The sequence below is a fragment of the Pelophylax lessonae genome, assembly GCF_965119305.1.
Source record: "Pelophylax lessonae genome assembly, chromosome: 5".
Taxonomy (NCBI): Eukaryota; Metazoa; Chordata; class Amphibia; order Anura; family Ranidae; genus Pelophylax; species Pelophylax lessonae.
The window spans coordinates 343,995,364-344,014,191 of NC_138772.1; the positions used below are offsets into that span (position 1 = coordinate 343,995,364).

The following is an 18,828-nucleotide window of genomic DNA, read 5'->3' on the forward strand; positions in this document are numbered from 1 at the left end:
TATGGCACAAAGAAGGCAAAAAACACAGCAAATGACATGGCTCCCCAAATCATAACTGACTGTGGAAACTTCATACTGGACCTCGTGCAACATGGATTCTGTGCCTCTCCACTCTTCCTCCAGACTCTGGGATCTTGATTTCCAAATGAAATGCAACATTTTCCACAGTCTGTGATGATTTGGGGAGCCATGTCGGTCGACTGTGTTTTATCAAGTCCAAAGTCAGCACAGCCCTCTAGCAGGAATTCCTAGAGCACTTCCCCCTGCTGACCAGCTTTATGGAGATGGTGATTTCATTTTCCAGCAGAACTTGGCACCTACCCACACTGCCAAAAGTACCAATACCTGGTTTAATGATCATGGTATCACTGTGCTTGATTGGCCAGAAAACTCACCTGACCTAAACCCCATAGAGAATCTGTGGGGTATTGTCAAGAGGAAGATGAGAAACACCAGACTCAACAATGCAGACAAGCTGAAGACTACTATCAAAGCAACCTGGGCTTCCATAACACCTCAGCAGTGCCACAGGCCGATCGCCTCAATGCCACGCCAGATTGATGCAGTAATTCATGCAAAAGGAGCCCCGACCAAGTATTGAGTGCATACTATACTGTACATAATAAAACTTTTCAGTAAGCCAACATTTCTGTATTAAAAATCCTTTTTTTTATTAGTCTTATGTAATATTAAAATTTTCTGAGATACTGAATTTTGAGTTTTCACTAGCTGTAAGCCAATATCATCAAAATTAAAAGAAAGAAATGCATGAAATATATCACTCTGTGTGTGACGCATCTATATAAAATTTCACTTTTTGAATTGATTTACTGAAATAAATTAACTTTTTGATGATATTATAATTTTATGAGATGCACCTGTATTTCCATTGATAATATGGTGGTGGTGCTTTAATACTTTGTGTCACTGATGTGGAACAAGGTTGCAGATAAGGACCTTTACATTTCTTTGATTTTCCTAGCTTTTGCGTAGCATTTTAAAGTGGTTTTTAAGACACTATGTGATCCTAATATCATCCCCTATTAGATTACAAACTGTATCATAGTGCCTGTGCTTTATTTAAAAAAAGCAGATTTCTACCTGTTCTCACAGCTTCTATTGGCAATCACGTGACTCCCGCCTCTCTTCTCTCCCCGTCTGACATCTCCAAGGGGCCAAGAACTTCCTCTGACTTCAGCTGGGGAGGAAAGGAGCAGAGAGTCATGTGACGGCCGAGCGGCCCTGTGAAAGCAGGTAGAAATCAGCTTTTTTTAAATAAAGCACAGGCACTAGGATACAGTTTTTAATCAAACAGAGGGGATGATATAAAGATCACATAGTTTTGTAGCAGCTGGGAGGGGAGCAGAGCAGCGCTAGTGAGCTGACAGGCAGGGAGGGGAGGGGGGGAGGAGGACAGAGGGAGACAAAGGAGAGCTGCAGATAGATGCGGATGACAGAGACACGTACGCTGACCACGATGTCAGGGCTCAGCAGCCATGATACACTGTGGTCAGTGTACAGAGGGGAGGGTAGGAACTGGCAGGATCAGCCAGGTATTTTAGGTGATACGGGGGGCCAAATTACACAGCACAAGCACTGTGCTGTATATCATGCTTTAAGGCAGTGGTCCTCAACCCTGGCCTACAGGGCCCACTAACAGGCCAGATTTGCAAGATAACTGAAATACATCCCAGGTGATATCATTTGCTGCTCAGTGATTGCAGTACTCTAGTCTGCATCTCCCCAAGGTAATACTTAGAATCTGGCCTCTTAGTGGGCCCTGTAGGCCAGGGTTGAGGACCACTGCTTTAAGGGAACATGATCTGTTTTTTTTTTTTTTTTAGGGTAACAAACGCTTTAAGAAAGAAGTTAAGTTGTGAACTTCCATATTTCACTCACGACAGGTCTATTTTAAAGCACTACAATGCTTTCCCACAGTTTAATAAAGGAATGTGACATCTGTTCCTCTGTTAGACTTATGGTTATTTATTAGGAGCAAAACAGTAGCAATAAAGTATGAGTACAATAAAATTATAGTAAAATGTTCATAACATGTAATCAAATATATCTAGAAATGTTAAGGTATGCACTTTGTTATGTTATAATTACAATTGTGGAATTAGCAGATGATGTGGACTCAAATAATTGTAAGCCCACACACAAACCGTCAAAATGTTTAGAAAATGAATTTAACTTTTGTAAAGCAGATGTGTTTTAACAGCGTGGCAATGGGTAAATGGTTCTTACCTTCACATTTTTTTTTTCTGTGCTAGTCACCTTTGCCAGACTAGGCCGGCTTTGACCATCCCTAAATCCTGACCTAAATCGTGATCAAATTATTTTCGTTGCATAGAATTACAGAAAGGAGCATCAGACCAAAACTGGATAAAAGAATGCAAGAACATTTTAATTGTTGATAACAAAAACTGTGTTGACTGGTGTTGCCCCAAAATGCATTGGCTGTTTTTATATAACTTTTTGTTATCCAATCTGGTCTGGCACTCCTTTCTGTATTTCTGTGGTTTGAACTTCTGTTGGAGGCTCATTGAAGGAAGCCTTGCTGTGTGGGAGCCATCTTGCCAGAGCTATTGAACTTGTTGGAGGCTTTCCTTAATCTGATTACATTTACAAGTCTAAAAGTTTCCAACACCTCTTTGAGTATGTTTTTCTGGAGTCTATTATTTTCCATGGGCTGTCTTAACACAGAGCACATTAATTTGTGACATAATACACAGCACAAATGTATTTGGCATTTTCAATGACCAATATGGAGGGTGAAAGGGTGGGGCCATGATTGTTACTTTTCCAGGATATGATGCATATTAGAATTTGCGCATAACATCAACTGGCTTATATCTCTGGATCTACTGATTACTTTGACATGTGGTTTTCACTAAACAAAACCTCAGCTTCTGTTTTCAGTTATAGTGGGCTTAGTTTGAATTGTCTGGTTTATGATTGATTTACTTTAAATCATATATCACTGCAAATTACTTTGAAGACTGATGAAGCAGATTATATATCAGGAAAAAGTTGCATACATAAGTCTAGTTCTAAGCAGATACAACACTTGATTTGTCTATGGCTGAAATATTCTTACTTATCTGATGGAAGCTCGGTGATGACACACCTGTATGTGTAAAAAAACACAGTCAAATATTTCAGATATTTTAGAATGAATAATCATATATGAATGATAAGCATAACAGCCACCCTAATTTTATTTATGTAATATGTGGTAGAAATACACCTGCACCACTCCTTAGTAATGATATATTTATGAAAATGTATTTTTCTCTATCAAAGCTAAACTCCAGGCAGATATAAAAAGCACCAATCAAAGTGGCCTACCAAGCATTCATTAAAAATCATGAAATTTATTAGCGTAGTGTAGCACAAGTATGTTAATTTGTCTTCTAGCTTTCTGTAATCTTCTATACAACAAGACGTAGACAGGGAGAGGGAAGACCAGCACTAGAAATCAGTAAAGCCCTATTTTGCTCACAGAGAATATTCTGCCAGGAGGAGAGAGAAGAATGAGCAGAGGGATAACCTCAATAGTGTGCTGCAGCTCATTCATTGTCCAATAAGTAGGCAAGGGGTATGTTTTCGATCAAGCTGCACTCTTGCTGTATTGGAGATCGAGGATATAAATGTATTGTCTGCAAAGGAAAAGCTAGATCAGAAGAATCTCTGCTCAGAACCTAGATCACAAGAATCTGTGCACAGAACCTAGATCACAAGAATCTGTGCACAGAACCTAGATCACAAGAATCTATGCACAGAACCTAGATCACAAGAATCTATGCACAGAACCTAGATCACAAGAATCTGTGCACAGAACCTAGATCACAGGAATCTGTGCACAGAACCTAGATCACAAGAACCTGTGCACAGAACCTAGATCACAAGAATCTGTGCACATAACCTAGATCACAAGAATCTGTGCACATAACCTAGATCACAAGAATCTGTGCACAGAACCTAGATCACAAGAATCTGTGCACAGAACCTAGATCACAAGAATCTATGCACAGAACCTAGATCACAAGAATCTATGCACAGAACCTAGATCACAAGATTCTATGCACAGAACCTAGATCACAAGAATCTATGCACAGAACCTAGATCACAAGAATCTGTGCACAGAACCTGTATCACAAGAATCTGTGCACAGAACCTGGATCACAAGAATCTATGCACAGAACCTAGATCACAAGAATCTGTGCACAGAACCTAGATCACAAGAATCTGTGCACAGAACCTAGATCACAAGAATCTCTGCACAGAACCTGGATCAGAAGAATCTCTGCACAGAAACTAGATCACAAGAATCTGTGCACAGAACCTAGATCACAAGAATCTGTGCACAGAACCTAGATCACAAGAATCAATGCACAGAACCTAGATCACAAGAATCTATGCCAAGAACCTAGATCACAAGAATCTGTGCACAGAACCTAGATCAGAAGAATCTCTGCACAGAACCTAGATCAGAAGAATCTGTGCACAGAACCCAGATCACAAGAATCTGTGCACAGAACCTAGATCACAAGAATCTGTGCACAGAACCTAGATCACAAGAATCTGTGCACAGAAACTAGATTACAAGAATCTGTGCACAGAACCTAGATCACAAGAATCAATGCACAGAACCTAGATCACAAGAATCTGTGCACAGAACCTAGATCACAAGAATCAATGCACAGAACCTAGATCACAAGAATATATGCCCAGAACCTAGATCACAAGAATCTGTGCACAGAACCTAGATCACAAGAATCTCTGCACAGAACATAGATCACAAGAATCTGTGCACAGAACATAGATCACAAGAATCTGTGCACAGAACCTGGATCACAAGAATCTGTGCACAGAACCTAGATCACAAGAATCTCTTCACAGAACTACAAATCTTTTAGCAGAGAAAGCAGTTACTATATATGTATTTCAGTTAGCTTACTGCCTGGAGTTCAGCTTTAAATACGTTGTATGTGATATATACATATTTTTTTAATGTAACTCTATTCCTTTGTATTTCAGATTGCTTGTTTAGTAACAATTGATCAGTTACATTTGTATCAGCGGCTAAAGCTTGAACGAGGTATAATTCCAGTACATTTTCTCTCTCTTTTTATTTCTCTCTCTCTCTCTTTTTATTTGTAGTATTAAGAAAAGTGTTATTATTAAAAGCATTTTTGATGCTTGTATGACAGAATATTGGAAGGAGATTGAAAAGGAACAAATAGGCAGTAATGATGAAAGTCTAAAGATAAGAGTGGATAAAAAAGAAAATGACTACATAGTAACACTATTTTGAATAAGCTATGATCAAGAAAATGCTCAACCTTTTTAATATAAATAGTCCTACCTCTATGCTTAATTCATGGAGTGGGAGCATGATAACTGCATGTTGTTTGAATCAGCTATTATTGTAATAGTAGTGTGGAATTTCAAATCTGAAACCACCCAGGCAATTGAGATGATGTGTACACAAGTGCATCAGTGATGGGTGTTACTGTCCTTTCATATTATATAATTGTATATTTAACACAGGCTCTATTGTTTGTAGATGATAGAGAACAGTGCTAAGCACTGTTACTATTTACACTGTTAACATAACCCAAATGTAATCCGTGAAAAACAACCCCTATTTTGTTGAAACATCACATACCTGCACTAGTCCTATTCATGTCAATGTACTAAAAAAGTAGGGAATTGTATTTCGTCACCTCTGCTTGCCAGAATGTCAAAGCTGTCAGTGGTGTGGGTGGTCCAGCATGGACCCTGCTGACTTTCAGTGATCTCAAAGTGACAGGAAAGCCACTGCCACTATTTTTGCACATGCACTGCTTTTCCACAGCACAGGCAGTTACTTTTTCTTATTTTAGGAGCCCAGCTTGCGATGTAAAAAAGAGCCACTTCCTGGACACTTGGTATTCTCCCAATACTACCTCTATTTTGGCCACAGTATGTGATGGGGCCAATGGGAAAGTGTAGAGAGATAGCTAAACAATAGTGGACAGAAGCCGCTCAGGTGGATAGATGACAGCCTGAAGGTCGGGTGCACGTCTGGTCCGTAATCGAAACAGCAATGAGTACAAGAAAGGTTGACCACACTCCGGCAAAAAGGCAATGGTAATGTTTATTGAATTAAGGTATTCAATATGACAAGCTCATGGACATAACAGGCAGTAAAGGATGGTTAACACGTTTCACAAATAAATTCGCTTAATCATAACTTGGTTATGACAAAGCAAATTTATTCAGGAAACGCGTTAACCATCCTTTGCTGCCTGTTATGTCCATGAGCTTGTCATATTGAATACCTTAATTCAATAAACATTATCATTGCCTTTTTGCGGGGGTGCAGTCAACCTTTCTTGTACTCAAAGTGTAGAGAGATGGCTGGGGCAGGCTGCAAAGGAACCAAGCAGAAATCTGGCTGTTTTTTACTCTGTTATAGCAGCTGATTTGTAAAACTGCACACTAGATAAATACACAAATGAAATACATTAAAGGGAGCCAAAGACTTTGAATTTTTGTTCACTCAATCCTGATATTTGCATAGCTAACCTACATATCACAGCCAAGTGGATAATACCACTTACTTTAAGAGATACAGCGGTGCCCTCAACCCCCCCCCCCCCCCCCCACCGCTGATTGTAAAGTGAATGAGCAGCAGGAAAATGATACCGCAGTCCCTCTACTCACTCTGCTCTCTTCTGTTTTTAGCATGTCAGTACATTTGCATACAGCACATGCATGTACTGTAATAGGTTCCCAGTGCTGCCCTCCCAGTCTGTTTGCTGTTGCATAGGGGCACATACTGAGCCATAGTTAGGTATTTACACTATTTGCATTTAAAACATAATTTTATTGATATAAAAATGACTACAGAGCTACATTGATTTGTGTCTTTTATATTTGCCTGGAGTTTAGCTTTAATAAGTGGTTGTAAACCTCAGACATAAAATTTGAACAAAGCATATCCCTCTATAGTGTGTACTTGACTGAATTAAAAGCACTAAGTGTAATTTCTGTCTGCTGCTTCATTCCTCTGCTGTCAGCATAAGTCACTTGTGACAAGTTTTCCTGACGCCATGAGAAAAATGGTGACGGGGAAGGGACCTCCAGCTGTGTCTCTTTCCTCCTATCAGCTGTCAGAGCTCTGCTCACTGAGATCTGCAGAGTGTAATTTCAGCTCTCGCCCCTATTTTTTCTGAACTTTCAGCACTTTCAACAGATGTGGAGTAGAAAAGACTGCAAATAGACAAGTACAATTTATGTAGGAGGATTTATTTTATCTCTGTTTATCACCTGAGGCCAGTCATTTCACTGGGTATATGTAAGTGTTTACAGTCACGTTAAGGAGGGCACATTACAAAACTTTTGAGAACACCAAAGAAAGCCCTTTACAAAAAACATACAGCATTCTGTGTCATGCTGATAAGAAGTGACTTTTGTCTGCTTTAATCTATATGTACATCCCAGAATTTAGAGAGGAGTAAATAAGAGACAGCAAGGATAGTTGTAGATTATATGTTTACTTTTATAGGTAATGGCCAGACAACTGATGCAAGGTATGGCTTTTTCACTAAAGTTCCAACTAGACTAAACACTCTTCATATCATGCATACATTTTTTTACTTGTTGGAACAAGTAAGTGGAACGTTTTGAGAGTAACAGATAGATCATTTACATGTATTTTTTGCACGCACATGAAACACAATATAAAAGAACATATGATATCTTGGTTATTAGACCTGTCATAAAAAAGTGACTACATAAATTTACCTAACCTATGGCAGATAAAGGCACAAATGTTGTTCTGAATTTACTGTATTAAAATAACATTTAAAGGCCACTTGCTATTAAGTATTTGCTTACTTGTTTCTGAGAATGCTAGAAAATTCTTAGCTTTTGCGGGGTTCAGTACTTTTTGAGACACTAGTGTTAAAGAACTGCTGATCTGTATACTTCTCCATGTCAGTGACTCTAAATGATTGAGGCCAACGACAGCCAAGGAACTAGCATTTTCAAAATGAGCTTCTCACTGGCAGCCCTGAAATTTGGCACATTTTCCATAGATGTGCAAGAAGTTAAAGAAGAACTCTGCATAAACATTTTTTCATACTTACTGATCTATGACTATAACTCTTAACCTCCTAGTATGTGCCTTAGACTCAGAATAATTTGTTTTCTGCTATAGCCTTGCTTTAAAGGGTAACTCCACTTCAGTGGGGGAAAAATAAAGCAGATAAAAAAATATTATAGCGTATACAGTTGCGACTCCAGCAATATTGTTGATAAAAGTTGTTAAAAATTACCTTTTCCTTTTAATCTGCAGCGCTGTCATTTTCTGTAAAATACAATGCAATTTGGCTACCTGAAGGCATTCTGTACACAGATGGTGTACCCAAGGGCCTCTGAAAAATGTCACTTCCTGCTTGTGTGATTGGCTTACTGATCATCCCAGAAGTCTGCACTAAGATACAAGTCAGATATCAGGCATTCCCTGCAACAAAAATGTCACATCTAAAGGGATGCAGACCTTGCTACTTTCCTCATTAGAGCCCTGCAGGTGAAGCAGCGGATTGATAATTATAAGGCCACTCACATACATATTCACTTAGCAAATGGACACAGGAAAACTATAGGAATCTGCAACAAATTTTATTAGAATCCTTGCAATGTACACAGATCACCTGGAGGGAAATGCTTTTTTGTCAATAAAGTGGAGTTACTCTTCAGGCTTCTTTCAGACGGCCGCTCCGCTGCTTAAGTCCGCTGCAGGACTTTTTTTTTTTTTTTCCACGGAGCGGATGACATTTCTGTCATCCGCTCCGTGTGCCCGCATATCATCCCATCCGTTTGCGGATGAAATGCGGACATAATGTAAGTATATGGCACTGCGGATGTCAGCGGATGACACCGCTGACATCCGATTTTCCTTCCTTTCCGTTTTTTACACGGAAGAAAAAAATGGGGTTCTGTTCCATTCGTAAAAACGGAACAGAACTGACAGGAGGAAAATCGGGTGTCGGCGGATGGTATTCCGCTGACACCCGCAGTTCCATTCACTTACATTATGTGCGCAAATCATCCGCAAACGGATGGGATGATTTGCGGACACACGGAGCGGCCGTGTGAAAGGACCCTTAAATACATTTTGTCCAGGCGAAAAACAAAAAAAAACAAAACAAACTGCTTAAGTTATACAATGCAGACAGAGGTACCATCACAAAACCTAAGCAGCCTCCCCCCCTTCTTGCCTCCCACATGTTACTATTGCTGCCCACTATCATTATGGACAATTAGAAATGTTCTAAAAACCAGTAGAATTTCATGTAAAATCTTTGTTTGTTGAACATTCAATAGATTTTCTAATGATCAGTGGGGTCAAATGGATCATAGTGACAACACGATTCGAAGCAGCAGGATTGATTTGATTGCCGCCTGACACCCGCGATCGCTCCCCGCTGAGAGAGAAGGACGGTCGGCTGTTGTAAACACAGCAGACTGTTCTTCTCCCTGAAATGATCACAGAGCTCATGTGATCCTTCTATATAGGATCACATGTCTCTATGGTCATTTCAGAAGCCATGCCCCCCCCACAGTTAGAATTACTCCCCTAGGCTAACATTTAACTCATTGATCAACCATAGGGTTAACCCCTTCCCTGCCAGTGTCATTATTACAGTAACAATGCATATTTTTAGCACTGATTACTGTAGTAATGTCACTGGTCCCCCCAAAAGTGTCAAAAATGTCAGTTAGGGGTCCGATCTGTCTGCTGCAATGTCGCAGTCCCGCAAAAAAACGCAGATCGCCGCCATTACTAGTAAAAAAAAAAAAAAAAAAAAAAAGCAATAAAAATGACATAAATCTTTCCCGTAGTTAGTAGACGCCATAACGTTTGCGCAAACCAATCAAAATACGCTTATTGTGATTTTTTTTTTTTTTTACCAAAAATATGTAGCAGAAAACAAATTGGCCTAAAATGTTAAAAAATTTAGATTTTTACATTTTTTTTTTTGAGAATGTCATATAGCAGAATGTGAAAATTGTTGCTCTTTTTTTGTTTATAGGGCAAAATATAAAAAAAGCGCAGGTGATCAAATACCAGCCAAAGAAAACTCTATTTGTGGGAAAAAAAGGACATCAATTTTGTTATGGTACAGCGTCGCACGGCCGCGCAATTGTCCATTAGACTAACGCAGTGCCGAATCGCAAAATAGGGCCTGATCATTAAGGGGGCAAATCATTCTGGTCTTAAAGTGGTTAATATGTCTGAGATTCAATTGAAATTACAGGTCTGGGCAAAATTTTAAGAGCTTTCGAATGAAATTAATTGAATGTTCTGACAAACAATTTTTCCATGAATGTTTGAATGAAAATCTGCCTGTGTATGACTTGCAAAGGTGTGCGCAGCCTATTGCATTAGGGCAGGGGTGGGGAACCTACGGCCTGAGGGCCGTATGCGGCCCGCAAAGTCATCTAGTCCGGCCCTCCATGCAGCTGAGTCTGTGTCTCAGCTGATCTGTCAGAACGGAGCCGATGCTTTCTGTATAGTTCAGGCTCTGTTCTGACAGCCGGAGTGAGTCACAGGCGGAGTGATATCAATTGCACTCCGCCTTTGACCAATACAGGAAACATCGCCTCTTCCTCCAGCGCAGCGCCGCTGCACGCTACACTTCTCCTAGCCAGCATTTCCCGCCAGCAGGACACACAGCAGTACCAGCCAGAGCCAGCAGTACCCACCAGCAGTACCAGCCAGCTGTACCCACCAGCAGTACCAGCCAGCTGTACCCACCAGCAGTACCAACCAGCAGTACCCATCAGCAGTTCTTTTCAAAACTTACCACCACAAAGAGTCGACTGCGCTCCAGACTGACCGACGCAAACCTGGAAAACCAGTTGCGAGTAGCAACATCATCAATACCAGCACATCACACACCTCACCAAACAGAAGCAGTTGCAGCCATCACATTAGGGGTGATTTAATTAAATGTTTTACCAAATATAACAGGCACATTTTTAGGTTGATAATTTTGTACGGCCCCCGAAGGATTTTATAAATACCTAAATGGCCCTTGGCAGAAAAAAGGTTCCCCACCCCTGCATTAGGGTGTAAACTCCAAAGCTAAAACACACATGCATGCTTGTGTGTATATATATATATATATATATATATATATATATATATGCCCCCCGCTTATTGATCTCCCTGCCGGCACCGTGAAAGAGAAGTGCATAAACATTTCTTTTATGGCAGAGCCGATAAGAGGGGGATCTTTGCCATCTCCCCACCTGCACACAGATTAATAATGCTAATGCACACAAGGTGATTAGGGTGTGCTCCAGTTGTGGTTCCAAGAGGGCCGTACCGGTACCATATCCCACAATCCTTTGCATGCAGCCTTGACTGTTTGTCACTACTAGCCACTGATTGGTCAGAGAATCATTGTTATCCCACCCACTTTACTTTAGTGGAAAAGCAAACCGTACCAAACCGTTCCAACACTGTACGATGCGGTACCATGCAGTGGAAAACCAAACAGAGCCAAGCAGGGCCGAGTGGAGCCGAGCCGGTACTTGCAGTGGAAAAGTGGCAATAGAGTAAAAAGCAACCAGATCTAGTCACAGTTGCTCTGTAGCTCTCTAGCAGAGACCAGCAGCAAGGAATACAAGGTCATTTAAAAGCATGGGGGAAGTGTCTTTTGTATTAAGCTGTAACTGGGAGAACCAATATAACTGTTGGCTGGGCTATCGTAAACATTTAGGAGTGAATAAAGCTAATCAGTTAAATTATTTTAAATACAGATGCTGGATAAATACTCCTGATGGACATCATAGCTAGGTCCTGACCATTTACTTTTCTTCACTGTTGTCAAAACTATACAGCTTGTTCATGATTGTTACTGGATAATGGAATTGCAGCTCACTACATAGGTCATATATGTGTTCTCTTCTCCAATCAACAGGCTCTATTTGTTAGATTCACAGTAGTGTGCACTAGTAGAGCCCGATAAGTTTATGGTGACATCCCTGTCTCTCCCAATCTAATGCTAATGTGCAGGGGATCACAGGAGGGTATACCAAAGATAGACATTGCTACTTAAAATTACATTTTAAGTGGAATTCTAGCTTATACCGAACTAGTCTTAAAATAGCCTCCTTTCTGCTAATAACACCTATGCTAGCTAGCCTGTGTAAAAAAGATATATATATATATATATATATATATATATATATATATATATATACTTACCTATTTCTAGGCTGCTCCAGTTGGGTAATGTGATCTCCCCTGTGTCAACCAACAGCAGCTGCAGGGGAGAGGAGAGAGCACTTCAACAATGGCTAGTACAGTGTGGAAGAATGATGCAGTCCATAGGCTTAAATGGTCCATTCTTTGTCAGCACTCCCTCCTCTCTACCGTAAAGATTCTGGCTAACACAGGGGAGCCAGACTGTGTAACCGGACTAAAGTGGCTTAAAAAAAGTATATGCTGTGCATCTTTCTTACACAGGTTAGTTATCATAGGTGGCAGGAGGGGCAAAGGGATAGTTTAAGTCTAGTTAAGTACAAGCTGAAATTTTACTTTAACTATTTTAAACAAATACACAGCTGGATTAATTGACTGATTTATATATAGCTACACTTACATTTTACTGCTGTTGTACAATGTGCCACTTATGTTTGGTTGTCCAGTACATTTAATCACTGTCTCTTCTTATATTTCTATCAAATGCCTAACACATAGGTACTTTTGTTAATGAAAATATGTATGAATCACCAGTTCAAGGGTATTGATGTTCTCAGAAAACAACTCATTCTGTTGCTGAATAAAAGTGTGAATCATTCTTTCATGCAGTCAGTTTCCATTAAAACCTACCTGTTTAAATCACAACACTGCTAAGGAGTTCTATGAATAGCCAGCCAGCTCAATGCCTAATAGGGATCAGTCAAATGAGGAGCTATTTCAACTCATACAGTAATGTGCAAACGTTTTAGACAGGTGTGAAGAAATGCTTTAAAGTAAGAATGCTTTCAAAAATAAATGTTTTAAAGGGGTTGTAAACCCACTTTAATTACTTTTACCTATAGGTAAGCCTATATTAAGGCTTACCTATAGGTGCTGTAAATATCTCCTAAACTTGCACCGTTTAGGAGATATTTGCAGTGCTTGCAGCCGATGACATCATTGGCGCATGCGCTCTAAAGAAACGGCCGCCCGTGCCGTTTCTTCAGAGCCCAGTGCCGTGACTGGCGGCTCCCGCGCACATGCGTGGGAGTGACGTCACGCGGCTCCGGCCAGTAATACTGCCGGAGTCTGCAGACCCGGAAGAAGACGGGTGAACATAAATGCGGCCAGTAGCGTGGACATAATGGGCTTCGTTGGAGGTAAGTGTCACATAATGTGCCACTTTGCAGGGAAGAAAAAACTAAAAAAATGTTGAGGAGTTTACTTCCTCTTTAATTGTTTTTTTATTCATTTACAAAATGCAAAGTGAGCGAACAGGAGCAAAAATGTAAATCAAATCAATATTTGTTGTGACTACCCTTTGACTTTAACCACTTAAGCCCCGGAAGATTTTACCCCCTTCCTGACCAGGGTTTTTTTTGCGATTTTTTACTGCGTGACTTTAACGGACAATTGCGCGGTCATGCGACGCTGTACCTAAGCGAATTTCACGTCCTTTTTTCCCCACAAACAGAGCTTTCTTTTGGTGGTACTTGATCATCTGTGTGATTTTTTGATCATGTGCTATAAACAAAAAAAAAGCGTAAATTTTGCAAAAATAACAATATTTTTCACATTTTTTTTATATGAAATTCCCAAAAAAAAAATGTAAAAATCAAAACTTTTTAAAATTTCGGCCAATTTGTTTTATGCTACATATGTTTGGTAAAAAAAATCGCAAAAAGTGTATTTTGATTGGTTTGCGCAAAAGTTATCGCGTTTACTAACAAAGGGAAAGATTTTTTTCATTTTTGGTGTTGTTTTTTTTAACGAGTAATGGCGGCGATCTGCGATTTTTTTTACGGGACTGCGACATTGCGGCAGACAGATCGGACCCTTGACTGACATTTTTGACACTTTTGGGGGTACCAGTGACATTACTGCAGTAATCAGTGCTATATATATATGCACTGTTACTGTAAAAATGACACTGGCAGGGAAGGGGTTAACTGTATTGGAGAGGGAGGGGTTAAGTGTGTCCTAGGGGCGTGTTTCTAACTGTGATGGGACATGGCTACTAGTGTAAAAACAAGAGTCTGATCTCCATTTTTACACAGGGGAGAATGACAGGCGGCTTGTTTACATAAGCCGCCCGCCTTTCTCCCGCTCTACCGACGATCGTAGTGTGACCGGCGGACATCGTGCGGACTCCTCCGTGAACGAGCCGGGGCGGGCACGCGCCTCAGCGGGCGCGCGCTCGCCCGCTATTGGCTCACAAACCGGTCACAGGCTAGTGACGTATATATACATCACTTTGCCTGGCTGGAGCTGACTGCCGCAGTATATCTACTTGCGGCGGTCGGCAAGCAGTTAAAACAGTGTCAATTCTTCTAGGTACACTTGCACATAGTTTTTGAAAGAACTCAGCAGGTAGGTTGTTCCAAATATCTTGGAGAATTAATCACCGATGGTTTGGCCTGCGCAGAGCCCTGATGTCATCATCATCAATTCTGTCTGGGATTACATTAAGAGACAGAAGGATTTGAGGCAGTCTATATCCAAAACCTATCTGTGGTTAGTTCTCCTAGATGTTTGGAACAACCTACCTGCCAGGTTCCTTCAAAACCTGTGTGCTGTACCTAGAAGAATTGATGCTGGTTTGAAGGCAAAGGGTGGTCACGTCAAATATTGATTTGATTTGGATTTCTCTTCTGTTCATTTACTTTCCATTTTGTTAATTGATAAAAATAAACTATTAACACTTCTATGTCTGAAAGCATTCCTTATTTACAGCTTTTTTTTACACCTGCCTAAAACTTTTTCACAGTACTGTATGTTTATAATAAGTTCATCTAAATTTTTAGGCTACAGTATGTAGTCGTCATTGTCATTCTTGCAGTTCTGCACTCCTGTACTTTTCTGTCACCACTGCACCTATTCTGACATACAGTATAGTATGAAACTATCATAGTAAAAGTTAAATGATGGTGTTACTGTTAAAATTGGCATATTATTGGCCTACAGGTTCTACTGTGTTGTGTCAATAAGCAATACAAATTATCTTGTATTTATTACAGGATATGTATGATTATCTCTAAAGAATATATTATAGGACTTAATTGCATTTTGTATACTTTCCTTATATTGCTGTTCTTATTCATATATTTGCACCATCAGTTATGACCAGGGCTTTATTCTCAGAGAATAGGTACAAGAACTCCCTCTTTCCAAGTCACCTTTTGTCTCCGCTCCTACCCACCTCCAAGCATCATTTCTTGGTTCAACCCGCTTCCCACCTTCCCACCTTCTGCTCCTTTCAGAATACAAAACCAAGTAACGTATAAAACTAAGTAATTTTATGGATTTTGTTAATGATAAAAAGAAAAGCAGTAGAATAGAACCTCTGCAGCCAGCAACAAGGGACCACCCAGCAACAATAGATTGCCTCAGCAACAATAGACCACCTGCAAGAAAATACCCCCAGCAACAGTAGGCCACGTAGCAGCAACAACAGATCTCTCCACAGCCAACGTCAATATACTGTCCAGCAGCCAGCAACAATAGACCCCTACCTTAACAGTAAATCTCTTCCAGCAACGACTGACCCCACAGCAACATAAGACCCACCCCCAGCAACAATAGGGCCCCCAACAGCAACGATAGACCTCCTCAGCAACAATTGACCTCCCCTTACCCCTGCAAAAATAGATCCCCTCCAGCAGCAGTAGATTCCCCAGCAGCCAGCATAAATAGATCCTGCAGCACACCTCAGTACCCCTTACCATTACATACATTCAGTGCTTGAGGTGCCAAAACTGTGTTCCTCACAGTCCTGCTAAAAACAAAAAGCCCTGGTTATGACTAATTCCAACAGTTCCAAAAAAACTTTTGCTTTGCCCATTCAGGTTTGCTACAATGCCCCATATACCAAGGACAGATACTCACCTCTCCTTGCATTGCTTCATGCTGGGATCCACCTCCGAATAGGAAGGAATATGTGATTTATTACAATCTGACAGCATTCAGCCAATCGGCACTGTCACGCAGGTAGCTAATGGAGCTGTGTAAGCTCTGATTTCAGCGATTCCTAGCTTACACAGGGATTTCCATTCCCTCTCAGCGACTAAACTGGGCTGGGGGCAAGCAATAGGAAGGTAAGGCTATATTATTGGCGAGGGCTGCACTAAAGTAAACCTGTTGCTTTGCCCTGCATTTCAAAGTGATATTTTTCAATTTTTTATATAAAATATGCATGTTTATTTAGATGAACTGTGTGGTATGTTTCTTGATTTCAAAAATACTTGGAGCCAAATATTTACAGCAAGGACATTTTGTAGCCTTGTCAATGGATGTAGCCATAAAACCCCATTCCCAATATTCATCTGCATTAAAAAGTGCAGAATGACAATCTTTTTTAAAATATGCACCACACGCCAATAAGTACCCCAAGTCAAAATACCCGTCTACAATATAACACAAAATTAACTGCACAGCGCTATGGGGCATAAGGAGCCATGTTTTGCCCACACATAGCATGCTAATAGTCAGTAATATGTTCTTAATTATAAGGTAGAACCCCAAAAGTAATTTGAGGTTTACTATAGTGCTTGCTGGAGTGAATCCAGGAATGAACGATAATAGATATCCTGGGTTTAAAAGATGGTAGGCATTTGTATAAAGTGCTGAGTGTTGAAGTATAAATTACAAAGATTATAAAATCCAACGATATATATAACACAGTAAAATAATCATCACCTCCTTTATCATAGCATTTATTTTACTGTGTTATATATATCATTGGATTTTATAATCTTTGTGATTTATACTTCAACACTCAGCACTTTATACAAATGTCTACCATCTTTTAAACCCAGGATATCTATTATCGTTCATTCCTGGATTCACTCCAGCAAGCGCTATAGTAAACCTCAAATTACTTTTGGGGTTCTACCTTATATTTATCTCATTCCCCTATAGCAGCTGCTTTCACCTTCTTCCCCCTTCCCCCACGTCCATTTATTTTATATATTTTTCACACTTTAATATCCTCATATTAGCACATCCATAGGCACGAGGGATATACATACCAATTTGGAGTATATCTACTTTTTTAATAAGTCACACGTGCGGGGGGTCCGTGACCACGCGGGAGCGCGCCTCCGGGGGCGCGCGCTCGCTCCCTAGACCCTCACAGGCTAGCGACGTAGATCTACATCACTTTGCCTGTGAGGGGCTGACTGCCGACGTAAATAGTCGTGTGGCAGTCGGCAAGTGGTTAAAAACTGCATAAGACTGTTTCAGACATTTTGATCATCATCAGTGTAGTGTATGGAAACAGTGGTTTTTGTGGAGTAGAACTTGGAACCCAAAGAGACAGTATAGCCATACAGGGTGTGGTGAGAAGGGACTAAAGCAATCAAAAAGCCCTCATTCTAATCAGCAGGGCTGATTTACTAAAGGCAAATAGATTGTGCACTTTGCAGGGGCAGTTGCTCTCATTTCCCCCCTGAGCTTAGTGAATGTAGCGAATGTAAAAAAATACCCAATTAGGTTCAAGGGAAATAAAATAAGTGAAATTCTGCTTGCACATGATTGGGAGATAGAAATCAGCACATTTACTGAGGAAAATAAACCTGCACCTGCAAAGTACACAGTCTATTTGTCTTTAGTAAATCAACCCTAGTGTATAGCACAATAAAGCCTTCTTAAAACAGAAGTTATTCACATGTCTCATTCCATCCCATATTCCAAAAATAAGTGGGAGGAGCCATGAAAATCATTGCTTTACGCCCCATTGGCCAGATGCACATCAAGAACTGCTGGTATATAATTATATAGAATACTGTTCTATAATTCTTTTAATCTTTTTTATGTTACTATTTTTTTTTTTTACCTTGTTACCTTATTTACAAGGGGTTAACAAACCCCCCATGTGATAGCATTGGGCAGATGAAAGGTACTCTTTATGGAGATATTAGGGGTCTAATAAACCCCAATGTCTCTCCTGCCCTCCAAAGCTAAAAGATTTGCTTGGTTAGAAGCTCCTCTGGGGGTACTGGCCACGGAATTGAAGCTCTGAAACTGAAAGGGGTTGAAATCCTCGTCGCTTCCAGTTTCATTCAGTGCAGAGGAAATGGAGGAATGCATGTTTCTCCGTTTCCTCCTGCTCCCTATCCTGAAGTGGCTCCGGATAAGAGCAGGAGAGCTTGGGAACCATGCCGAGCTGCCCACACAGTGAAAGTGATCGGCCATTAGCTTGTGCTTAACAATTCACTCTTTGTATGTACTATATACACCCAAAGAGCTGTGCTAGTAATGATACAACCTTCCATATCCCCCCTTCACCCTCTTCAGCATAATAGGTGTAATTGCAGACTCACCTGGTAACATGGCACAAATATTGTGCATGTCCTAGGACAGTGGTCTTCAAACTGCAGCCCTTTGATTGCCTTTATCCAGCCCTTGAGGTGTTATTCCTACCACTGACACCAACAATAGGGCAATATTCTTTCCACTGACACCAACAATGGGGCATAATTCCTTCCACTGACAAAACAATGGGGCACTATTCCTCCCACTGACACCAACTATTTCTCCCCCCAATACCAAAGATCTGACATTATTTACTCCACTGGGCG

At 40.5% G+C, this 18,828-nt stretch overlaps 1 protein-coding gene across 1 annotated transcript in view; it reads left to right on the forward strand.

Annotated features, from left to right (window-relative positions):
- The window catches only part of RNF144B (ring finger protein 144B), a 113,835-nt gene that overhangs the window by 72,026 nt on the left and 22,981 nt on the right, over positions 1 to 18,828 (forward strand). Inside the window, exon 4 of the mRNA XM_082258770.1 lies at positions 5,044 to 5,104. Within this exon, the coding sequence (XP_082114896.1) occupies positions 5,044 to 5,104 (61 nt within the window). The remainder of the gene's footprint in view (positions 1 to 5,043; positions 5,105 to 18,828) is intronic.